We start from the raw sequence: 26310 nt of genomic DNA, 5'->3' as shown, positions 1-26310 counted from the left end.
ACACCTTGTGCTTTGTTTTTAAGTATGGAAGTATCTTTACTTTGTAAAAACTAATATTTTATCTCTTCATCTCTTTCATAGTGTTTGGCTGCTGGTTCAATTATTATGAATCGTGAAATTGAGAGTATGGCTATGAGACCCTTGGCCAAGGATCTGACCCGAAGCCTAGAGGAAGTCAGAAATATCATTCGTGACCAGGCCTTAAGGGATTTGAACCTCTACACAGAAAAAATGAAAGATTCCCTCAAACATTTTGATGTCCTTTTTGCTGAGTTTGAATTAAGGTAAAATAGACTAAGTAAATGTGTTGTGAGCCATGTCTTGGCCAGTGCAGCTGTTGTTTGGCTTGTTGGCTTTTGGAAATTGGCTGTTTCACTCTCTATTCCTTGAGTGGGAAAAGGATGTAATGTTTTTATCATTGTATTTGAATTCTTTAGTAATTTGTGTGTTGTTAGATTTTTACTTCCAGTATAGCAATAATGAAAACTAAATAGCTTTTTAGCAATAAACATTTGCTCTCTCCAAGTAAACTAAAATCCCCCATTTGCATACTGGCATATGGCATTTGAGGGAGAATTTCCAATACACAAAAGGAAACCATAAATCTCTTAATGTTTTCTTTGTCAGAGAAAATGCAGCAGATAGATGTTTTAATAGAAAAGAACAATAACAAATATTCTAGAAACTGAGGTTTTGTTCTCTTGTGCTTAGTGGTACAAGCAAGATGGTACCCAGTGAATTTAAGAAGGCAAATTGAATTCTGATGGAGGAGGTGCTTTTACATGAGCCATAATTAATACAGGAAATCACTGATTTGAAAACTTGTGATTCAAAAATGACTTTGAGGTTTAATGCTTAAGTAAAAATAGCTGCTTTTTGGGGTGATGCTTTTTTGCATTAAGGGTCACATTGACCTGTCTTGCATTGTGCTTCAGAGTGTAGCCTGTGTGTTAGATGTTTGTGGTGCTGACCACAGACAAGATAATGGGCAGGATTATCTATGGATCTAATACAATACAGTCACTGCTGCCCTTTGCAGAACGTGTTTCTTAGAATTGGGTAATCTTTTAATATTTTTTGGGAATAACCTTTACACTATCATGTCCCACATTACTGCTTGCCCTTCCTCAAAATTGTTACTCTCTTCTTTTATACAAGAGAATAACAATTTTTTAGGTAAGCAGGTTTTTCTGATTAGAAAAGGCATCGTTATTCTGTTACATTGAAAACACTTTAATTGAAAACATCTAAAAACATATTTTTAAGTGTGGGTTTGAGTGCAGACACCAATGGCATCAGTAACTGGCTCTTGGCAGTGTCTGTGCAGTTTTTGGCCTGACAATACCAACTCTCTGTGTACAGCATTTTTCTTCATTTTGCAAACAACTTCTTCCCTTTCTGTGTTACTTTTCTACAAATGACCAATTAAGTAATACAGTGACAGAAAACCACTAAACTTCTACCAGTGTTTCTTACTTTCTTGTATTAGTGCTTTTGCTAGTAATTCCACATAGAAATGAGGCCAAATTTTAACTGTCATAAACTGTCTCATCTGGATAACTGAATTTCACTAATCTAATTTCAGGTAAAACCTTTATAGATAAAATGTTTGGTTGAAGTCAGATTTCTTTTTTTATTGAGGAAATGCAGAGTAAACTATCTTTAAGATCAGTAAAGATCCTTTGAATGCACGATGCCACACAGTAAAGGGTTCTGATAGGTAAATGTGCTGTCATAATTATATAATTGTATCATAAATGTGCTATATAATCATAATATTTCTAAATTGCTACTGACTTCCGCTGCCTCAATTCCATTTCAATAAGTAATTTGGCTGTGTTTCTCACAGGTTGTTACACAGTACAGTTTTTATAGTGAGTGCTGTTGAAATAAATACAAATTAGTAGAGGAAATCATCTTAGGTTTCTAAAATGATTTATCTTAGGTTTAGGTTTATTTATAATCTTATTTGTCAAAGCATGTGAAACAGTGGTACGTTATTTTATCATTTTTGTAGTTATGTGTCAGCCATGGTACCTGTGAAGTCTCCAAAAGAATATTATGTACAGCAAGAGGTTATTGTACTGTTCTGTGAAACTGTGGAGAGGTAAGTTAAGGACTAGATCTCAATTTTTGTGTATACTTTCTTTATGAATTTTTATTAACTATTAATATTGAGGAATTGTAAAACACCAGGTTTTGCTTTTCTAGTAAGTATCCAAATTCAAAGATCAGAGGTGTTAAGCATGCTTGGCAGGCACAAGCCTGTGGGTTTTTGTTTTCTGCATTAAAAAAATACAAAACAAACACAAGAATTAATAATCCAACAATAATTGTAGTGTTGGTATGCCTAGTTACAGATGTGTACATGAAGACTCAGCATTTAAATAAGCTTAGTCTGTTCAAGGCATCAAGACTTAATGATATTTTATGCAAGAATACATGGGGAGATGATTCAAATTATATGTGAACCTCCAGTGATTTTCATAAAGAACTCAAAAAAGCTCCTTTAAATCTCAAAGGACTGTTCTTTGGCTTTATATGTATGAAGGGATGATGATGAAAGAAATCAATTCAGAAATCCATAAGTTTTTCTAGAAGTATAAGGTGCAAAGAAAAGTGTGAATTTGTAATGTACTGTGTTGAACAACTTTTTTTTCTTTCCCCTTGTGACAGATTAACTAGCCTGCACATGGGCAGTAGAGGGGAGCAGCATGTGAAATACTCAGCCTAAGTGAGGTTTTGAGCAGTGCAGCACTGTTCTTAAAAGAAAACTAGTGGATCATGTTCTGTGTAGAATTATTAGATACCAGTTGACTATAAAAGGCCCTTAGAATAAGTGTTGGTTTCACTGTCATGTTAGGAGAACTTATGAGGTAGGACCCTGGGTCTGGTGCAGTCCATCCCTTCATCGAGGAATGGAGGAGTACAGAGCACACTGCCACAATCTGCACATGACACCAGGAGCAGAGGTGTTTCGGGCACTTTGGGAGACAGGATTGCAACTCAAAAAAGGTCACAAGTAGGAGGAATTACCTTGCATCAGTCAGAGGGCTCTGCCACACACACACCTACTCACCTATGGCGTGCACATGTCCAGCAGAGGCCACAAAGATGAAGGAGGGTCTGGAGCATCTCTCTTGGGAGGAGGGACTGGAGGAGCTGGGCCTGTTTCGAGGAGACAAGACTGAGGGGATTTGATCAATGCACACAAATATCTCTAAGGTGTGTGTCAAGAGGATGGTGCCAGACTCTCTTCCATGGTGCCCAGAGACAGGACAAGGAGTAACAGCCATAAATTACAAGAGAAGTTCACACCAGCATGGGGAAGAATTTCTCTACTTTGAGGTGCAGAACAGTTGCCCATAGAGTCTCCCTCTCTGGAGACATTCCAAACCCACCTGGATGTGTTCCTGTGTCACCTGCTCTAGATGACCCTGCCTGGCAGGGGGCTTGGACTGGGTGATCTCCAGAGGTCCATTCCAACCCTGACAATTCCGGGATCCTGTATTTGCCCAGTAAGAGGAAAAAGATGGATTCTGACTTGTAGCTTTGGAAAATCTGTCTGGGCTGTAGGAAGGAGCAGGGAGTGAGGATGGGCCATGCACAAGTGTGTCCATCCAAACAGGGTTTGCTTTGTAGTCCCATTCACCACCAGCAGTACTGACTGGACAAGTGCTGACAAGGAATAAGAAAAAGTTATTTCCATTCTTTTGGGACCAAAAGCAGGACTCATATGCAGTTTTCATTGCAATCTTAAACACTGCTATGTCAGAGAAGAAATTTGAGGATGTTATGAAACATAATGGTGAAATCTGAAAATTGTGAAGAAACCTGGAAAATACAGCAAAGTAAAAAATCCAAGCGAAATGGGGTTTAGTTTAAAAGGGGCTTAAGACATTTGAGAATTTATTTTAGGACAGTGAAGTCTCCTCCAAATATTAAATCCTTAGACTTCAGTGAGAGTTATGTAGAACTGGGCTGTTCTTGGGTGGTTTTTTTAGGCTTTTTTTAGTTAAGGAGGAGATTTAATTTGATAATTAGAGCAATTTGTATTTGAAAATGAAACCAAGTACTTCCTGCTATTACTTTAAAAATGTTTCTTTTATTTGAAAAATTGTCAGTATCCATGGTTTTCAGTATCAAGCTGAAGCTTGACATGAAATAATAAATAAAGAAAATTTCATAAAACTGAACTGGGTTTTGAATGACTATAAAAGCTTTAAGTGCTTAAAGGGACTTTTTTCTTCCATTTATGTTTTTATTATACTATTTTTTTTAAAGCAGAGACTTAAGCAATCAGTTATATATATAGTGCTTTAGACTGTACAAAACCAGTTCATGAGTTAAATACTATCAGTTTGGTTTGGCTTATAACAATTTTTTCAGATTTTTCCTAAGTGAAATGTCCTTTTCAAGACTTTGATGTCTTACTAAATAATTTTATTCTTCTGCTTAGAGCCTTAAGGCTTGGATACCTCACTCAAGATATGATAGATGACTATGAACCAGCTTTAATGTTTACAATTCCAAGATTAGCCATTGTATGGTAAGTAATTTTTAACTACTCACTGCTCTGCCTCATTTAAATCTTCAGTAAGATTTGAAAAGCTGTGTTTAGAATTTTGATGGACTGTCTTTCACCTGAGTTTGCTTTTACATTCTTTAAAAGAATTAAAGAGGAGGATTATTTTGTTCTAAATCATTGCCAGTTTAATGTGGATCTCTAAATAGAGCAGGCAGGAACAATTGATCAGGCATCCTCCAGCAAAATTTAAAAATTAGGAACATCAGTCTTTGTAATGTCGTATTGTCAGAAATATTTTTTAAAGCACGTATTTTGTAAAACTCAAAAGTGGGCTGACATAAGGATACAAGTCTTGAAAACTACAGCTTTTCAGTTAAATCTGTGTGTTTTTCTCAGTGACTCTAGGTTTAGAAGGAATTATCATGGCAAACTGCATTGTAACTGTTGAGTTAGGCTTAATTCTCTCAAAGGAAAGTGTTAATATAGGTAACTTTTGTGTAGATTTGTGCCCTGTATTGACCACTCAAGGCAACTAAATTGACAAGGGTTTTGCTTCATGCAGTTTTTGCAGTATTGAACAAATCACAGATGCCTTTTTCATAATGAGTCTTCATGGTTTACTAAGGCAGCAGCTTCTCTGGAGTAAAGCCAGCATATTTTTAATATTTTACCATTGCGAACATTTTACAGTTAGCTAATATAAGTAGGATAATTGAGGGAAATAAAAACACTCAAATCCTGAGTGTAATACACTTCTCCTCAGGAAATCCCTGTGGCCTGTTGTTCCTGTTAAATAGTATATTGTCTCTAACTGTCATTCTAAAAATAATAACAGTAATAATCTGATTATTGGAAGACAACAGGAATGTGAGAACTCAGTTTGAAGCTACTGGAAGACACAGTAAAGGAGAACACATCATGACTGACTGGAAAACCAGGGCTTTCTGGCAAATAGATCATGTCTACCCCAAATCACAAAGAAGACTAGAGAAGAAGGTTTGAGTGCTCTTGATTATCCAGTGATAAGAAAAGAAATCACTGTTGAAGTTCCTCAGGGCTCTTTCAAATGTTACACATATATACAGAAGCCATTTCGTAGTATTTTTTTTCTGTAGTGCTCTAGCCCACTTTTTTTTTTAGTTAATTTTTTTTAAAATTTTTCAAAGATTTTAAATTTAAATTTTTAAGTTTAATTTACGTTTTTTTTCATTTCCAATAGTTAAATTCTGTGGCAAGCAAACTGCCTGAAAGCCAAAGGAACAGTGAGTTGCATCGAGTAGAAATTTGAGGAGAGTAGCCTTGGGCTTTCACTGAGCAAAGTAGTAACATTTGCTTATACAGAATATAAGACATGAGTCAGCAATAACTGCTTCACTTTGTGGCAGCCTGCTTGTTGAGGCTTGGCAAGCATAGAGAAAGAGATAAAATTATGTATCCCTGGCAAAAAGATAATTTGTCTTAAACCACAAGAAAAAAAAGCTACTTGCAAAGGAAGCAACTTTTTCTCTCTCATCTATTCTTCCCTGCTCCTGCCCTCAAAACCCCAATCCCCTGGTCTTTTTTTGTCATACTTCAGAGGGATCCACATGGCTTGTGACATCAGCTTTGCTGCTGTGTCTCAGAGTCTTTGGTGGTCACACCGGTGCTTGCTAGGGAGGAGCTGGTGGCCAAAGGACTTTGAGAATTGTGTTGGGCAAGGGTCGCTGTCACTGTGGGTGATTTGGATGCTGGATAGCTCTCTGGAGCAATGTGTCATTTTTGTTTAAGAAAACAAACATGCCTTTGAAATATCTTGGGTAACAGAGCACTGGCACTATGGAAAAAGGCCTTGGAAAAAGAACAGTGGTGTTATCTCAGCTGTGAGAATGGGTTGCCTTTGGGGAACATACGTTGGTTTTGCAGTGGGCAGATTAAATAGTTCTAAACAGAGTGGTGCTGGTGGGAATCCACTCTCAGACCCAGTATTGGTGTGGCACAGCAGATCTGAAAGTGAATTTTGTTTAATCCGTGCCACAGACGGGTTTGGGCAGTGGGGATTTGGTCAGGAGGAAATTTTGAGTTATCGACAGTGAAGTACCTGGAGGCTCTCAGGATTGTGGATTTACCTCTTTCCAGGGAAATTTGTACAAGTGCTGAGTTGATTTAAAAGCATGGTTTCTTCAAAATATGTTTTCTGTGATTAAGAAAATCTGTTTCCTTTTTTTACCATATGTCAATACCACATTATATTTATTTTGGAGGTAGAAAATTAGGAGTGCAGGAGACCTTACCTGGAAATTACAGACTGGAAAGGAAAAGCTATCTGCAATATCTCAAATCAGTGGACCTCCCCCAATGTACTTCATAATAGATTTCATTTGTGGGGTTGTGTTTTTTGTTTTTTTTTTTTAATTCAGCTGCAGCAATGAAATAAATGTGTGTTCTTCCCTTTATGCTTCCATTGCTTTTTTTCTGCCAATTTTGAGAAAGGGCAACAGAGTGGAGGGGATCTTTTTCCTGTTACTTTAAATAGCATCTAATTCTAGCTGTGGGTGAATAAGACAAAAACAAGATAATGAGATGTAGTTAAATGTTGTTCTAATGTTTATGTACAGTTGCTTTTCTGACTATTCAGTGGTTGCTCTGTGTAATAAAATTTTCATTATTGTGTGTTCACGCATGTGTTTGAATTACAGTGGCCTTGTTGTCTACTCCGAGGGACCATTAAACTTGGACCATAAACCAGAAGATATGTCTGAACTCTTCAGACCTTTTCACACTTTGCTAAGAAAAATAAGGCAAGTAATAAATGGTGGTTGTAATTGCTTCTCTTCTGAAGTGAAAATCAGAGTCCTGAAAACTCATAAATGCTTAAAAAAAGTGTTTCTGTTTGTTATGTTGAGCATAAACTGCATTTTCCTCTCATCAGCCTGGTATACCCGTGAAATAACTAAATGTAGTTTTTCATTTCATGGTAGTTTTCTGAACTTTTAATCTTTGTAATAGTTTCTTTTTTTTGTTTTTTTGAGTATCATTTTAGAGTGCTTCACATTTTCTTTCTGGTTAGATGATGCCTGAAATACTCAAGTTAGAGTTTATTTTTGGGAGATTCTGTTTCTAATTAGCATCAATGTTTCTGCTTAAGTAGGCTTATTACATTTTCTTGTTATGCTATGATGCAATACTCAGATAATTCTTAATCTAATAGAAATGACTATCAGTTTTTCATATTGTAAATTTCTTTTTTACAGGATGAATCACTTTATACTTCTTTCCATAATGCTTCAGTGTTGGTTACCATTGGAGATGTGGGCTTTGGCTCAAGTATATAATTTTTTTCTTAGCTGAGGTTTTTAGAAGACTGATCTGTTACTTTGGAGAAACTGAGCTCTGTCTTTAAAGGATCTTTATGTTCACTCTTCAGGTATTAATCCATAAGCCCTGTTATTTTCTAGGAATTCAGATTTATATACCAACTGCAACTTTTGTTCCTAGAAATCTCTAGAGATAATTTGAAAGGTTTGGTGTTTTTTCCTGTGTCCAATTTTCAGCAGTTTATTGCCTTCCCTGGATGTCATGGTGACAGTCTGATGCAAGAATAGTTTTCACTTGGTTTGTCCAGATTGATCTCCTCTCACCCTTTAGAGGTGAGGCATCTCCCGAGGGACAATGTGAGCTCTGTCAGGGGTGGTTCAGAGGGGAGCGATTTCTGAAGTTTGCCTTTATAAATATCTAGACCACATCCTCATGTCCCTTGAAAGCTTCCTAGTATTTTTGTCTAGAAGTCTTATTTTTAGGTACATTAGTGATATTCATATTGAAATCTGAGAATTAAAATTGACAAATCAACATGTTTGGTTTGTTGGGTTTTTCTGAGTAATTATGGTATTATAAAACACTGAGTTAAGAATAACAACATGAACTGAGGGGCAAAACTGAAGTTAGAGGGAGGAAAAAGTACTTTATAGGTACTGCAGCTTGAAAAGTCCCTGAAGTTTACATTGAAATAACTTATTCCCAGTATGTGGCTATTGCAGATATTTTCCTCAGCATTCCACTTGCTATCTAAAGCCAAAAAGATATTTAAAAACTAATATTCTTCTCATAATCCGTATTTTCTGCTTTATTATCCTCATGTTTTCAAACATGGAAAATGAAAATCAGTGGAGTCAGTGTATTGCTCAGCCCATTTAATTTTCATTTTTTACTGTGAGCTTAGTTCTGGGGTTGAAAACAAATTTGTAAAATGCTTGTTTGTTCAATAACTACAGTTTTCAATGCAAACTTTAAAAAATAGAAATCTTTCATATTCAGTTTTGGAAAAGTTCTGATATACTGTAAGACTTGTATTTATTCTGTAAAGGAAAGGGAGTATGAAAAATGTGGCTTCCGTTGTCTGGGAGGCAAAGTTGGCAAAGTGTTCTTACTGAGATAACATCTATCAGAGCAAAAATTCAAGCAAGAAGTAATACGAAATTCCATATCTGGCAGTCTTTGAATTGAAGGAACTCAAATACTGGCAAGAATGATCCTTTAGTAATATTCTTGAATGAAAAATACATTGAATGAAAATAACAATGAGATGCAAATAAGTGTGCTGTTCATATAGAGTAATTAAATTACTTTTAAAAGTACATAAAGCTGTGTAGGTTTTTTTTTCTTATCAGGTGTTTTTTAACTCATCAGGCTGCAATCCATACTCTGTGAGAAGGTTCATAGAAACTTATGAAGAAGATGGAATGATATTTGATACCAATTCTGCTCCCCAGCAAAGGAAGAGTGTTTTCCCTGGAGTCTTTCTCCAGTCTCCAGCACCAGCAGTTAAGGCATGAAAATAGATTCAGAAGCCTTCTGTTAAAAACAGCTGCATTTTGTATTCCAGTTGTGTGCCTGTTGTAAGAATATAGCACATCTTACTGCAGAATGTAACCACATCCCAGTGAATTTCTCTGTAAATTTCTATAACTTTTTCGCCAACTAAGCTTTTTAGCTCATGGGGTAACATCATATACAGAGCTGATTATTTTGTAGGATTACAGGTAATTAATTTTTAAACTGTATTATCCTAAAATATCCATAAGGCAAAGATAAGTACTGTATTTAATTATGTTTATCCACATAATTAAATCAGAACTAGCAGAGAAGATAAATATCTATTAGGTATGAAAATTTTTGGTGTCCTACTGGTAGCTGACAACTTTGAAAACAATAGAGATTGTTGAGACTCTGAAAAAAAAGCAGTAAGGGTTCTTGCTGAGTTTTTGGAAAGGTTGAGCAGCAAATTATGGCTTTGAATGTTTTAATTAATATCTGAGCCAGGTGCTTATGTTGACTTTTATTTTGTGTGTAAAACATTAGCATTACATCTACCAAAGCATAATTATATAGTAGTGCTATCTCTGTGCCTTTGAAAGGAAGGTGTTTGAACCATTTCTGCCAAACTGCTGCAATCTGCTTAGGAAATACACAGATCACATCATCTGCTCTATGCACAGAAATGTCACTTAGGGGCCTGTCACACTGAACTTACTGTGTTAAAACACTGCCTATACTATATATGCACTTGAGGCTGCAGCACAGGGATTTTTCACAAGTCAGCAAACTTGGGATTTTGCAGTACTCCTTAATTCTACCCTGTTTCAGAGCTCTTTGCTTTCCTGGTTCTTGTTTCTAGATAATTCTAAGTGATAGCAGGGTCCCTATGGATTTTGGTGGCACAGAATCAAGGAGGTGTACATCAAGTGGTGCAGAATCAGAGGATCATACCATTTTAAATACACTGAAACCTTTCTGTATCATTGACTAGAAATTATATGCAGTATACATACTCTCTGTGTTTTAAAGAATTGGGTAGGGCAGTATGAAAATTGTTTTCTTTTAAATTAAGTGTGCACAGTGGTTGGGGAAAAATTGGATTCATTTTTCTGAGGTGGCTGTGCTCAAAACTCAGAGTTGATTCCAAACTGTGGCAGTAAAGGAGTGTCAGAGCAGTTTGTTACATATCTCAGTGTGGGTATGTCAGACAGCTCTGTGGACTTTGGTGAGCAGAGCAGGGCACAGCAGGAGCAGGAGGATGCATGTGGCATCCCTGTACCTACACCAGGCTCCTACAGTGGCAGCTCCATTGAGGCAGCTGGTTGTGCTCCCTTTGGAGCATGAACTGAAGCACAGGCTGGCAATGACAATGAAGCTATTCCCTGACAACAATGCAGTTTAAAATTCCAGTCAGAATAGGAGCAAAGTTAATGGAGGAGGCTTGAGGAATGTGCAGGATTAGAGTGTTTGTAGCCCTGACCTCTGTTAAGCCAAACTTGTCTTTAAGGACATCTGGCCTCATGTCTTTGAAGTTTTTTTGTCATTTTTGTACCCTGGATATTGGCAGTAGAGTAAAATATGTTCATTGGTTTTGCAGTAGGCAGAGCAAATCTGTGCTACTGCTTGTAACAGGCAGAGCACATCTGAAGAACGTGCTTTGTTTTTCTGACAGTAGCTGTAACCACTGAAAGAAGAATGTTCCTTGTATTTTGAAAGTTAGATTGCCTTTCTGTGATAAAATGCCAGAAAGAGTAAAAAAGCAGGTGAAACCTCAACATGCACTTTTTAAAATTCAGTATTTTCTGAAGCCCCTCTGAGAAGAAAGCACACTGCTGCTCATCAGGGTGGATTGCAGGAGCTGACTTTACCTGTGGCTTTTGAATAATGTAAGCAGAGGGAGAAATCCTATTTGTCCATATGAGCACAATGAGTTAAAGGTTCTTCGGCAGAAAGGAAATGAACCACTGAAGTAGCTACAGTTTAATTAAAGCTTAAAGCTTACTGATGATGCCTGATGTTCAGTTTTTTAGTGGTAAAATGTCACATTTATTTTCATATATTGGTTAACATTCATTTTCAGTATCTTCATGGTCCTTTTACAACATGGCAGATTGGCAGTGAGTCCTGTATAATCTAATGTACAGTGTGTCTAAAAGGTAACTGTTGTTCAAACATTTGTCATCTTTAAAAATGACTGGTCAGTCTAGGAAATTTTTAACCAGAGAAGTGAAGATAATTACTTGAACCTCTTTTAGAATAAGCTGTATTTGTTAATAGCAAAATTTCCAGTGTTTGGATTAGGAAAATGAGCATATTCCCTCTGAATTTAAAGTAGGATTATTCCTCTACTGAAATTATAGGGCTGGTAGACTACCACGTGTAATTCAACTGGTTATATTATTCTTCCAGGGCTGCATGGATCTGACTCACCTAAAAAGACATGAGGATTGTCAGCTGATTCACTGGTGGTTGTTGTTATTTTTTTTTTTTAATCAGGCTTTATTTATTGTCCTCAAAACTGCATACAATTGCAGTTAACTGCATACAATTGCTCTTAAATTTTGAGGTGTTGTTATTAGCAGAAATAGGGTTTATTACTCAAATCCATGGAGCTAGCTAGTATAAAGTAAATGTGTTTACAGCACTGAATTGACAGTGAATGTGTGAAACCTGTATTGGATAGGTCTGAGCAGCCAGGCTCTCTGAGCCTTTGGAAAGGAAGCAAAGTAGCTCTGGACACCCAGACATTCAATAATCCTGGGTGCTGCCATGTGGTGTTCTGTACTGAATAAAACCCCAGAATAGATGCTGGAAGTCTGAAGATTCAATCCTAGATTTTCCCTGGGCCCAGTGTATCGTTCCCAGTTATGCTGATGGGCTTGGATGGAAAGCAAATTCCTTTGAATGTTGGTGGTGTAGTCTCTGTTTGTAGAAGTTGCTCATTCTTTTCCTCCTTTGAAAAGTGTGTGTGACTGTGGTGTATGGAGAAGTGTAGCTGGTGTTTAAGCACTTTTCTGTTGGTCAGTTCCTGACACAGAGTTTTTAACCTGTGCAAGAAAAGCTCACTGTGGATTGTGGACCACAGGGATGCTGCCTTGGTTCAGAGATTCCTGGCTGCTGGCAGTCAGCAGGATGCACTCACAGGGATCACTGTGGGTCTGTCCTGTGCTCTTGCTCTTCCTTAGGACCTGTGAGGAGCCAGCATTCTCTACTGGATGGACCCTGGCCCAACCCAGAAGTTTCCTATGTCTTTAATATCTTTGAATATGTGAGGGGAAAGCTTAAACCTTTCACTGTTATATTTGTGTGCTTACTGTTGGTTGTTGTGTTTTTTAAAATGAAAACCCCAACTGTTTTTAAAATCTCACATTGGTTATGCTTATAAAATTCAACATAAGTTTTTCTTCACTAACAAAATGGAAATGCATAATACAAAGCCTCATGGCAGCAACCATATTATTCTGTTTTGTTTTTTTTATCCTATTGGTATAGTTATTTCCAAAATAACTAATGATAATACTACTGTTTTAATGTTGACCTTAAAACTTACCTCACTCTGTTTGTTTTTTAGGTGATGTTCAAGTGCTAAATCTCTTACAGACACTGGTTAAATACAAGATCTGAATAATAATAATATGGTACCATTACATACTGTGTAGACAAAAGAAAGGAATGTATAGGTATTTAAAATATTCTAGTGTGCCAAATAGTAATACTGGTTTGCAGGTGGGTCTAACAAATATTGCCCATTTTACTTTCTTACTTATTTATGACTGAAAAAAGGTCAAACTTAAAATTTTAAGATGTATATAGAATGATGCTAGGAAATTCTGACTTCTGTTACAGATTGTGAAAAGTGAGGATACAATAGTGCAATTGTTCTTAAAAGTGGTATTTCTGGAGGCTTAGAACTTTTTTCAGGGTCATATTACTCATACAAAGCAAGATTTTAAAAATAAATAAAATGTTAATTGTGTGGAATGTACATAGCCTTTTTTTTTTTCCTGACTTAAGTGTTTATCTAAACTATTAGCTTTTTCAAACCATAGGTAGCTGATATACAGGTCAGATACTAGTGATGTATTTTTTGAGCTATTTGAAAAACTGGTAGTACGTGCAAAAATATTTGATCTTTGAGTTAGCAAGTCATTAATGTAAACCATTAACTGGAAATCAAGATGCGAGATTTATTGAATGTTTCTTCTGCGGTTTTTGGCCTCTTTTATATACCAAAGTTACTCCTCTAAGGGAATTATTTTAATATGTGCATATTATTATTATTATTCCAGCTGTATGTCACCTGCTTACAAATTTTTCCTAAACACATGAGGAATAATGGACTCCTAACCTCTGTTGAACAGGTCTTGCTTTTCCCATTCATTCTTTTATGCTAAAAAGCACTTACTGATCTTTGAAAATGGTGGCAGGAGTTCTTGACAGAGGATAGTTGTGTATATGACTTCTAATTGAGAAGGATAATGTGAATCAAATCAGACCTAAAATTATATGCTGCTATGTCTGCAGATTTGTGTTTGTTATCAAGCACTTAATAACACTTTGTTTTCAGGTGCCTGTAGTCCTAAACTGCAGTACTGAGGACACTTGGTAACACTGGAGATGCTGCATGTCTGTGGAAAACACAGTTTGTTAAATTGCTCAGTGTTTTTTTCTAGACCTGCCTTGTTGTTAACATCATGCAGGAGCTTTACTCCTTAATGACCCGGTGTCGTGGCTTAACCCCAGCTGACAGCTCAGCCCCACGCAGCCAACTTGCTCACCCCTCCAGTGGGTTTGGAGAGAGAAGCAGAAGAGTAGAAGAAAGAAAAGTTATGGGTTAAGATAAAGAGTTTAATGGATAAAGCAAAAGTTCCAAACAAGCAAAGCAGAGCAGGGAATAAATTCAGCACTTCCCCAGGCAGGTGTTCAGCCATGCCCAGGACAGCCGGGCTCCATCACACCTCATGGTCACTTGGGAAGACAAATGCCACCACTCTGACCAACCCCCCTTCCTCCTCCTTCCCCCAGCTTTATATACTGAGCCTGATGCCATAAATATGGTGTGGAATATCCTTGGGTCATTTGGGGTCCTGCCCCAGCTGTGTCCCCTCCCAGCTCCTTGTGCACCCCCAGCCTCCTCGCTGCTGGGCTGGGGTGAGGAGCAGGAGAGGCCTTGGCTGTGTGTGAGTCCTGGGCAGCAAGAACAAAACCCCCCTGGGTTATCAACACTGCTTCCAGCACAAATCCAAAGCACAGCCCCATAGTAGGCACTGTGAAGAAAATTAAGTTTATGCCAGACAAAGCCAGAAGATTGAGTTCAGTGTTTGAGGCAGGAAAGAGCCAACTTCCAATTCCCATTTCAGTGATCTGGCTTCCAGATACCATAAGTTGCATAAGCAATATTACTATTTTATTGAATTCATTTATCTGACAGTGTAATGCTGTGAAACTTCTGCAGTACTATTTTGCAGAATAATTTTCTGAATCAACTTGAAGGATGGAAAATTAGTTTGCTAATCAAAGTCAAATTTGTGAATTAAAAAAGTAAAACGATGAAATAAATCTTAATTGTGGGTGACATTTTCATTGTAAGTGATGTGGAGGGGAAAAGTTCCATTTTTGTGTGTGTTTTGGTTTATTTTGAGGCTTCACTGCAAGCATGTATATAATTTTATGCCCTCTATTTGCATGAGTAATCTCAAATTCAGGCATCAGTAGTCATGTACTCTGGATATGAATGCCAAATGCACTGAAATACACAGTCAAAAGTATTCTGCGCTCTCAAGTTCTGAATTTCTGCACTAACAGTAAAAGCTTTTTTTAACATCTGGAACATCAATGCCTTATGATTCTAAATGACAAGTGATGTGTGTATTTCTTTCTTTTCAGGGATCTCCTTCAGACACTGACTGAGGATGAACTGCATACACTGGAACGTAACCTGTGCATCTCTCAAGATGTAGATTTTCCTGTCAGAGCAGATCCTGAAGTACCCTCTGTCATTGCGCCAGGCATAACTGCGACTTTGCCTCCCAAGGAACTTTCAGCAAAAGCTGAGAACACAGAGGCTGAGCTGGCTTGTTCCATGCAGTATGATGAGCAGGAGCTGGAGCAGCTGAACAGGATGGTACACAGAGTCGGTGATGAAATGTCTTCTCTGCTTTCCCCTCCAAGCATCTGTCAGTCTCCAGCTCACAGACCTAGCCTAAGAAATAGTTCTAGCACAGAAGCTTCACCAATAAGGCACCATCTTGACAACTTAACTGATGAAGAGGACAGAGTGTTTTTTATGGATGACCTAGATGGAGCAGGAGAAGCTCTGGCTGGGTTGGATTCAGTAAGTGATACTTTTGCTTGGGTGAATAACCCTTGCCATGATTCAAAACAGAACCTGCAATATAGAGATGCTTTGCTTTATGAGAATGGCCATCAGACAGAGGAAACGTTGCTTTTAAAAGATGCTGAAAGTGATTTAAGCAATAATAACAATGTTGAAGATGGAAAACAGATGTCTGGCATTTCAGTTCCAAATTCATGCAGCTGTCTAGAAGGTCCAGACTCACAGTTATACCTCAATGGCTGGGATGCGTATGCTGATGACGCAGAAACGGCGGAAGTGATAGCGCACAGGACAGGGGGAATGAAAATATCTGCTACTGTAATATTCAATCCTAAATCTCCTTCTAGCTCAGAATCCCCAGTAACAACCCCAGAAGCAGCTATTAGTTGTATTCCTGGATCTGCTAATCCATTAGCAAATGAGGAGGAGGATGAATCCCATAAACTCAGTATAGCTGCCACAAACTGTCTAATTAATTCCTGTGTGTGTTGTGGCAGCTGTGAAGACAGCAGGGAGGACGGTGTTGAAGGTTTAAAGACTAAACATTCTGCAGGAGGTGTTGTAAATGCTTCATACACATTAGTAAAGTCTAAGGAAATGGACCATGTAGATAACTTGGACAGTTCGGTCCCTGAGCAGGAAACATTAAAACCTGAAACTTCTGCTTTGTTAGCAGAAAGAGACTTTGGCAGTGAAGAGCAAAAACTGCCAATCTCTTCTAAGTGCCTGGCACATTCCTCAGGTTCACAGGTAGGAGTAGAAAGTGACTCCCAAGGAGAAGCAGAAAGCATCTCAAATCAGCAGAAGAAGTGGGAGAAGAGGAAACAACTGTGTGATAAAAAAATGGACTACAATGAAGATGCTAGTAGTGAAAGGACAGCAAAGGAAGATGTCAAGTCAAGATCTAGTTCAAGGTAAGAGCAACTTGTTGTCTTGGTAGTAATTTGCAGGTGCATAAATTCCTGTATCCTTGTACTGCAGTGATTAGTGTGTCGTTAATGTTGATTTTAAGGACAACAGTGTTGCAGGATTAAGGAATTTATCCATCTATTTTTTTTTATGCAGATAGCATTTTATTGGACATCAGCTTTTCTGCAAAAGATTTGGAGATCTGAATTTTAATCATCCAGTGTCTCTGTATCATTGAAATCAATGTTACATTACCTGCCTAATGTATCCAAGAGGGTATTGCTGCTAAGCAGTACCTGGGTCATTACTTCCATTGTCCTCTGCTGTTTTATAGGAGAAGTGTCTAGCAAATACTAAAGTTAACTTTTGCATCAGTGCATGGGATTAAACTATCTAAACAAACACATTTTACCTTGGATTCGTTTGAGAGAAAGGGGTTGATGTGACCATGTTGCCTGTGGGCATAGGCGTATCTGTGAATGTGTGCTGAAGGAGCCTAACAAAGTGCAAAGTGGCTCTTCAGCCTGTTGGACCATTTCAGCCAAAGCTGATGGAAGAGCAGAGGTCATGGATTAAGGTTCTGTACATTTAATGGCAATAAGGAACTTACTTGATAACAGGGAGATAACATCATAATACTTGTAATAAAGAAAATGCCACTCTTCAGCTCAACTTTGATTAGACACAAGGGATCTTACATGGATCAGGACAAAACCTGACTTTGTTTTGGTTCACTGTTTAGAGGGTAACCTGTTCTGTAGTGAGTCCTCAATTTCTCTGAAGTATTAATAATATGAAGCAGAGGCAAGACATTAGACATAAATTGCCTTTGTTTTTTGTATTTCTGTGACAGCTGGCTTTCTGTGTGTGTGTGATGCAGGCTCTCTCATTTCATTATATTCATAGAGTTCAGGACAACACAGTGGAGGTAGCTTGAACCACAGAATATAACCACAATATAAAAGCTACAGAAATAAGTGTACCAATTGAATTATGAAATATTTTACTGGTAGTGGAAATAGAATCATGAGTTCTTTGGCCTGGACCTAACTTATTTTACAGGTTAAATGCAACTTACCATACACAAAACTCAACTTATCCTTCTTATTATTCTGACTATTTGCTATCTTAGGCTTGCAAGTATAATCATATTCAAGGCCCTACAACAGGGTTTCTAAGTGGACTTCATTTTAAGATATAATTCACAAATCCCTTTGACATTTCACAATTTTGCAACACTTCAAATGGAATACTACGTAAAATAATCACTGTGTTTAAACAGCTTACTCATAAATAATACAAAATTCAGACTATTTGTCTGCCAGTTTTTGCCTTGGGTAGGATATTAAACAAATTTTTGAGACCAGGTCTGAAAAATATAATAAAATTATATATATCTGTAAGCTGCTATTTCAGCTTTCCATGTTTTATGACTGTAGTAACTTCTCCACTGTCTTGTCCAGCCTCTGCTAATATTACTTAAAAACTTTATCTGAGAATTGGCCTTTTACAAAGAGTTCTGTAAGTCTTGTCTTCCCATTTGCATTTGTTTGCTCCTGATTCCTGTCTAGCCTCTCCTGCCTGTTGTGATTTTGTGACCTGAGTCACCTTTTGTCAATGTGGTTACTTTTTCAGATTGGAAAAGTCAGAGCGTATTTGATCAGAAGTTGTCCACAAATTGTCCGTACCTTTGATCATGCCTTATCTCTTGCCCTAAACAATTTTCAATTATACTATTTCCTCTTAGCAAGAGGTGAATCAGAACTGCACTTACTCAAGATATGAGCAGACTGTGGATGTGCACAGTGGCATAATTGTTTTCAGTTGTTTTTCAATGGTTTGCAGTATTTGATTTGGAATTCTTACTAAGTGGTGTGCTGAGGTTCTTTTTGAAGTTGTCAGCTAAAGCCCCACAATGTTGCTTGTAATTTCAGAGGCTGTTGTTCCGTATCTGATGCCAAAATTGTTCTCCATGTGTTCACCTGTTAAATCTTGCCATTTTATTACCTGTAACTCAGACTTTAAGATCCTGGGCAGTCGTGCAGTCTGTTCTGGTTGTTATCCTGAATAATTTTGCATTGGTAGTAAAATGTCAGAGCTCATTGCTCTGCCTGTTTTTGCAGATCATACACAAAAACAAAGCTCCCAGGGTGCTGAAGAACCTCAGCCACCTTTCTGAGAAGTAATTGTTTAACAGCTTCTCCCAATTAGTGATTAAGAATTATCCATCATTTTGGGCCTCTCCCTCTTATGCTGTAGCTCCTTAGTTTTCTTGAAAGCCTTCAGTGAGGTATTTTGACAGAACCTGTTTGGAAATCCAGAGTCTTGACAGTGGAATCACCATTCTTGACAAGCTTCTTGACCCCTTCACAGAGGTTCCCTCTGCAGAAGTCACCTTCTTCCCAGGCAGACCTTCCTATTGATGTCTACTTATTTTACCTTTGGATGCATTTTAACTTGCTTGGTATGATCATCAGGCTCACAGAACTAGAGCTGTTAGAATCCCTGTGGATTTTTTTTTCTTTTTTTTTTTTTTCCCCCCCTAGGGATAGCTAGCTTTATACTCTAGGCATCAAGGAAGTTTTAAAAGAGAGCTTAATAATTCATCTTACTTGTTCTTGAGTTCAAAAACTCTTGAGTGAATGTTTTTGAATATTTTGTTAAAAAGTTAGATTTGTCTATTTTCAACAAAGCCTTCTACACAGATACCATGTTGATTACTTCTAATTAGCTGTATTCATTTTTGAGACTACAATACATCTGTTATTAGTTGTCAAGTATTTCACCTATGCAGCAGTAGAATAGTAGGGATGGAGGTATTTTGTTACTAGATTGTTACTACTTTATTTAGAAGCATTCTAATACCAACTCCTTAGGTATATTCTGTGAAAGATGAAGATGCTGGGGTTGTACTGAGAACTAGATTAAAAAATTATATATGGATAGATCCTGTTTTTTTTCTTAAATGTGTCTATATAAGATTTGGGTCTTGCCACTAAATCACTAGTCATGTTGTCAGGAAAAGAGATAAAATTCAGTTGCAAAACAGAACTTTGTGGACCTTTCCTTACCCATGCTGCCTGGGCAATGACTAATCACTGCTTTTTGATGGTATTTTTAAATTGGCAGATCACATTAGGCTTCTGTGACTGCTCCCTATTACATGCTTGCAAATGCCAACTTAACCATAGGGGAAATGTTGGAGACAGTAGATTATTTTCAGAATGATGGACCCATTAGCTAGAACAATAAGCAATCTCATGCACATGGAATAGCTGCAGGATAGGCTCATTTATCAAGTTGATAAATGTATTTGCTTTCTAGTTACTGTAAGTCACTAAGTAGAAGAAAATTTTCTTTCCTTTTTCTGAATAAAGCAGCTCTCAAATGTGTATGTTGTGATACAAACTGTTTGTTTTAGTAAGTCTAAACTATTTTACTACACAATATGACATTATTGGTATAATCTCTGTGATCCAGATGGGTTTACCATAATTGTCCTTGTATCTGAAATAGCTGATATTTCAGGCTTCTCTGTCTAGCCTCAAAATTCAGTGGAGTTTAAAATACAGATTAATACACTTTTACTAAAGATTTCATAGAATCATAGAATGGTTTGAGTTGGAAGGGACCTTAAAGATCTTCTTGTTCCAAACTGCTACCATGGGCGGGAACACCTCCCACTAGACCAGATTGCTCAAAGCCTCATCCAAACTGTCCTTGAACACTTCCAGGAATGGGACCTTCCAGAAATGGGCAACCTTTGCCAGGGCCTCACCACCCTCACAGTAAAGGACTTCTTTCTGTCTAATCAAAACCTACCCTCCTTCAGTTTGAAGCCACCCCTCCTCATCCTGTCACTCCTTGCTCTTGTAGAAAGTCTCCATCCTTCTTGTGGGCTCTCTTCTGGTACTGGAAGACCACAATTAGGTCACTCTGAAGCCTTCTCTTGTCCAGGCTGAAGCATCCAGATTCTCTCAGCCTTTCCTCTTAGGAGAGGTGCTCCATCCCTCTTGGTGGCCTGGGAGCTGCTCTGACCCAGGTGCAGCACCAGCACTTGGTCTTGTTACAGCTCATGAGATTCCCATGGGCCACTTTTCGAGCTTGTCCCTGTGGATGGAGTCCTGTCCCTCATGTGTGTCACCTGCACCACCCAGCTTGGTATCACCTGCAGATGTGCTGAGGGTGCACTCATTCCCTTCATCTGTGTCACTAATGAAGATATTGAGTAATTCTGGTCCCAGTAGGCACCCTGGAAGGTCACCACTTGTCACTGATGTCCGGAGCCATTGCCCACTGCCCTCTGGATCTGACCATCCAGCCAGTTGCTTATCCATGTAGCAGTCCATGCCCTGAGTCCATCTCTGTCCAGTTTACATACAAGGATGTTCTGGGGCACTGTGTCAAAGCTTTAGAGAAGTGCAGCTAAACGACATCCAATAGTCCTTCCCCCGTCTGCTGATGGAGTCACATCCTCACAGACCATCACTGGCTGTTGACAGCTCTCTGCTACTTGGCTCTTTAAGTCTTAGCTGATGTGATGTCTGTTATTTGCTTTTATCCCAAAGATATAAAACACCAACAGCACACAAGTCTTGGGCAGCAGTGCTAATGAGATGCAAATATGAGAAAAGCACTAGCAAAGATGTAGTGTCTAACTTGCTGAAGGGACAAGGTGATAAATAAAGGCTGTCATGTAAAAAACACAAACAATTAAAGGAGGAAAGCCATGTAAGAATAGAACATAAGATGATAAAACTAAAAAAAATCCCCACCATTTGGTATTTTGTGGTAAAAAATAGGATAAGTTAACCCCAAAACCAAGCTTTAAATCTCTATCTAGTGTTCCTTGTTTTTCAGTTGGAAGCTAACTTGTACAGATTTTTTTAAATGTTCATTTAAACATAAAATTCTTCCTGCTCTTTCACAGAAGAAAGAAAGCTACGAAGAGGGAAGATTTTTTTTTTTTTTTAAATGTGTTTTGTAAATATTTGTCTTTCTGTTCTTTCTGGAGCTGAGGAGTCCATGTAAACCTGCAGTGTTTTATGAAGTTTGGCAATTTGTTTGATATTGTCATACAATGCTGGTGTTTTCATGTTTTAGTCTTAAATACCTGGTTTTGTTGCATATTTGTTTATCTGACCTCAAAACACTTCTGACATAAAAAGGGATTATTAAGTGTAGGTTGTTGCTTTTCCACTGCAGGTCTTTTTAAAATGTCTACCTTAAGTTTTACAACTTTTTTTGAATTTTCCTTGATCAATTTGAATGTATTCTTGATGAAGCCTTTTGCAATGGACCTGATGGTTGGCAAAAGGAGCTGCAGTTGGTAGAAAGGAGAATTTCTTACCTTCACCCTTCCTGCAAGCTCTAGCTGTGTCCATTGGCTGTTGGATGCTGGCAATGTTTGCATTTACTTGTGGGGGCTAAAAATTAGAATATTTTGCCATATGCTTTTGCAATGCAAGGAGGAAGAATGAGGAGGAAGCATGTTTTCCTATCTATTGATCTATATTGCAACTCTAGAATAAGAGGAATAATTTATTCTTGAGTTTGGTATTCAAGTTATTTCTTTCCTTAGTCTTTCAATTCCTTAATCCTAAATTGTATATATAGTACAATATTTATACATTACAATAGTCTGTATTGTAATATTAAAAATTTTATTTCCTCAGCATATTAGAATGACTTTGTAAAAAAATGAACACCTGTTTCAGACAGTTGGTTTCTAATTTTAATATTTTTTTTGCCTGTACTTTTTGTTCACTCCTTAGCAACATGTGACATATGCACATTTTCAGTACAGCAACTTTAAGATAAGTCATATCACCTTTAAAATGCATGGAAAAGAGCCAGTCAGCCATTTGTATTTAATGGATGTTTAATATTTGCTTAAAAACCCAAAACCAAATTCACACGAAGTACCTTTCTAGCTTGTCTGAGTTTTTAGCTTTTCTACAAGTATTCTTTTGTTAAAACTACATTAATTTATATTGAAATACAAATTAACTTGATGAAATGTCTGAAATTCATACTTTTCTATAATATTCCCTTCACAGTAAGATTTAAGAAAATTCTGTTTATTTTTACATGAAAATGTTACCTTTTCCTTTAAAAATTAATGGACGGCTGTGCATTTTGTTTGGTCACATAAACAAAAATTTGTCTATTTATTGTCGTGTACTGATTAGTCTTTTAACTAGCTGTTCAGGAGAAAGAAAAATTCTCATTAGTGAAAAGCAAGTAGTACTTGATTGGGAATCAAACATCAGCTTTTTAACTGCAAAACTTCCCTTAAGCAATCCTTTATCTGGCTGTTGAGGTTCTTTGTTCCCCTTCTAGTATTCTGTTTATTGCCTTTGTGCAGCTACCCAAATTCAGATTCAGTATAAATTAATTTTTTCAGTCCTTCCTCCCCTTCGTTTTAATAATAGGTCTCAAATTTGAAATGGCAGTGTTTTACCTCTCCTGTTGTACTCTGATTTTGTGCAGTATCCTATAACATAACTGCTGTTATGAAGTCTTTGGTGTCAGTTTTATACCAGCTTCCCTTACTAGGTCCAAATATCAATTGAAGCAGGGAACCATACTAGCTTTCAATGTAAGGATTCCTGAAATAACAGGTTAAAAAATTTTAAAAGATAATTTTTCAGTGGATTTGGTGTGACACATGAGACTTCAGTCAGCCCTCATGTAGTGAGCCAGTTAAACAATACTTGTGCCAATTAACTATTGTAATATTAAATGTAATTGCATTCAATTAGTAGCATTCATGAAGAAACTGTCCCCTGAAACAGAGGTTTAATTAAATGTAAGAGGCTAGAAATGCATTCCAGTAGAAAAAATCATGGATAAAATAAAAGTGGCTTTCAGTTTGTTTTTTCTTTTTAGAATAGTTACAAAAAATGGCCAACAGCTTTCAGTAACTTCCATGAAAAGAGGCAGCCATATCACCCATGTCACTTTGATCCTCAAATATTTACTCTGGAATTTTATCAGAAGTGCTGAAGAATTATGTTTTGGTGAGCATGCATAGTGTTTTTATCCAGTGCTAGAATGTAATTTTTAAAATAGCACTGTAGGCATTTAAGACCTACAAATGAAAGAGACTTTTGCCACATTCCCCAGTTTAAGCATTCCTATGAATCCAAATCCAAAACAACGTTATTGCAAATGAGGATAATGTGGTAAGGAAGGGTTAGCAGCTCTCAGCTGCAGAATGTGGCTTTATGCATTGATTTTCTCTTATAATTGTGCTAATGAATGTGTGTGCTGAGCTATCATCAGCTGATAATGGGAATCTTGAGATGGGAAAACCAGGTCAATTCACCTCAGGATCTACCAGCACCTTAGAAAAGCAGAGAGGATCTTCAGGCAGACATTAATAAGAATAAAATTCTAGTTATCCTGAGACTGTGTGTACTGAGAGGGGAAAACAGTGATTATTAAGAGTTTTTTTAAAAAGCTAGTTAGTATAACACTTAGTATAAAACAGGGTTACCATTATTGGATTCCTATTTCTTGGTACTAAACAAACACAGAACTTCTTATGTGAAGAGTTACAGCCTGAATATGAATCAGTAATAAACACTGTTAATCATAAATACTGTTTCCAGTACAATGATTCAGTCTGTATGGATACAGAGGAATGAGAAAAATGTTTCCATGTTGTAATTGCCTAAACTACACATAGTTTATTACAACAAACAAATGTCTATGAGTGTGGTTTGTGTCAAGTGTGTTCAAGCAGTTTGCATTGCCAAATGATGACTGACTGGATGGGTATCTAATCCTGAAGTCAGCAGATTGTTCAGCATGGTCAGGTTTGTGCCCCAAGAGAAAAATGGAGAAGTGGAAAATGAAGGCGTTTATAAAGCAGTTTAGAATGGCAAACTGGGTTAAGACAAGGTTTAAAAAATGGTGAGATGGTGGAACTGGTAAGAAGGAGTTGTGCTGATAGGAACTGGTATGGAGTGAGAGAAGATTGAAATGAGAGGCAAAGAAGTATGAAGAAGAGATGAGGTGAGGTTTATTGCCTGTTCAGAAGACATCTGTGAAGATGAAAGTAAAGAGAGCATTGAGATGGTTGATAATGCCAGCTGGTTGTGTGCATTATGTTCATGATGCTCACTGCTTTATTGTTTTGCCTCCTTTCTCAGAACGTCCATTCCATGTAGGTAGCTGATGATAGAAAAGTATTTCATGTCTTGGGACAATGTTGGCAATAAATAATATCTGCTCTTACTAGAGAGGTGGTGTTTTAGGGTGGTGGTTTGTTTGGTTTATGTTTTAGCCTAGAGCATTTAATGCCCCAAATGCATGTGTCAACTTTTGGGTTCTTGGGAAAAAATGTAACCCCTTTGGGCTCTGTGTAAGAACTTAAAATCTTAAATTCTTTAAACCAAAACAAAAAAGTAGAAAACCGCAACCTAAGGAAATTGAATTTAAATGCTTAAATGCTGGTAACTGAGATATTTTGATTTGACTGCAAATAGAGCAAGCAGAGCTTCACAGAGAGCACTGACGGACAGCAAACCTGACGTTTTCAGAAAAATTACTACTACCCAAATCAGCTGGCAGGATTTTTACACTGAAAAATCTGGAAATGGTGGGGAGGTGGGAGAGTGTAAAAGGAGATGCTGAGTTTGCTGCTTGTTCTTGTTTTCTGGTTCTATTGTTCAATTATGAGTTTATTCTGAACAAGAGTGATGTGCTTCACGTGCAAGAGAGAAGCAGGGATGTATTTGCTGTAAGACAGTGAGTTAACAAAATTCCATGGTAAATGTAAGAGCAGTTTAACAAGGTTCAATGACAAGGTACACTTCAGTATTTAGTGCATGGAGGACAGGGTCAAACAAAGCTGCCAGAGAGACCCTTTCTTGAGGTTCAGAGAAGAGTGTGGCTGCAGCTGGATCCAGACTTAGTCCCAGACCTGATGAATGGTTTATGTCAAAAGGATTATTTATGTATGTGCAGTCAATCTTTTTGTCACTTAGCTAATATTTTAACATTTCAGCATGCTTACTCCCAATTACTCAGTATCTGGTGTGATAAGGATCACTCAGCCTTGAGGAATATCATGAGAGGCATCCCTACAGGGGAGATCCTGGCATGCAGCCTGCTGCCACACAGGAGAGCTCAACAAGCCCTGGACTGTCCATGATTTTTGTGCTGAGTGACTTCTATATTTGCATATCCACTGTACTTTGTCTGGTGTGTGCTCAAGTAGCCCTCAGTGCTACCTGAGGGCTCAAGCACAGCCCTCTTGCTGTGCAAGATTTATGGCTCCTGTGGTGTTACCTGTCTCCCCAGAGCCCAATTTGGGTACAGACATTCAGTCTGCCATTTCTTGCTTTTGTTTAAAAAGAAAAGGGAGGGCGAGCACACCACCACACCTGCCTAATCACAGTGTAAAATTGTGTGCTAATGGTTTTTTTAATATCGTTCAGCTGCTGTAAAACAGACAGTAAAATTACATTTTAGTAGCATGACCATATTGTAAGATTGGGTGGTTAAAGGTGGTGAGCTATAAAAGAGTAAGCCTTTGTTTAAATGCATATATCTCTTCATAATGAGCAGAATTAGCAAGGGAAATTACATAAAACGAATGAAAGTTAAATAGATTTTTGTTCAAGTCTGATAAAATTATTTTCCAGTTGTGAAGTCTCTCCTTTCAACTAAAGCATGGTACATTTGGGATTTATTTTCAGATTGGCAGTCAGAAATGAGAAACATGAAGGGG

At 37.5% G+C, this 26310-nt stretch overlaps 1 protein-coding gene across 5 annotated transcripts in view; it reads left to right on the top strand.

The window, feature by feature from the left end:
* Positions 1–26310, top strand: part of ZFYVE28 (zinc finger FYVE-type containing 28) — a 148362-nt gene that overhangs the window by 88971 nt on the left and 33081 nt on the right. For all 5 annotated transcript variants that reach the window (XM_021550715.4, XM_021550714.4, XM_021550713.3 and 2 more), the window contains exons 4-8: positions 82–284; positions 2018–2107; positions 4460–4549; positions 7204–7305; positions 15209–16573. In XM_021550715.4, coding sequence (XP_021406390.2) covers positions 82–284; positions 2018–2107; positions 4460–4549; positions 7204–7305; positions 15209–16573 — 1850 coding nt within the window. The remainder of the gene's footprint in view (positions 1–81; positions 285–2017; positions 2108–4459; positions 4550–7203; positions 7306–15208; positions 16574–26310) is intronic.

This window comes from Lonchura striata, chromosome 4, assembly GCF_050655825.1.
Source record: "Lonchura striata isolate lonStrDom1 chromosome 4, ASM5065582v1, whole genome shotgun sequence".
Taxonomy (NCBI): domain Eukaryota; kingdom Metazoa; phylum Chordata; class Aves; order Passeriformes; family Estrildidae; genus Lonchura; species Lonchura striata.
Note: the sequence above shows the minus strand (reverse complement) of the source record. Positions and strands in the feature narration are given on the sequence as shown.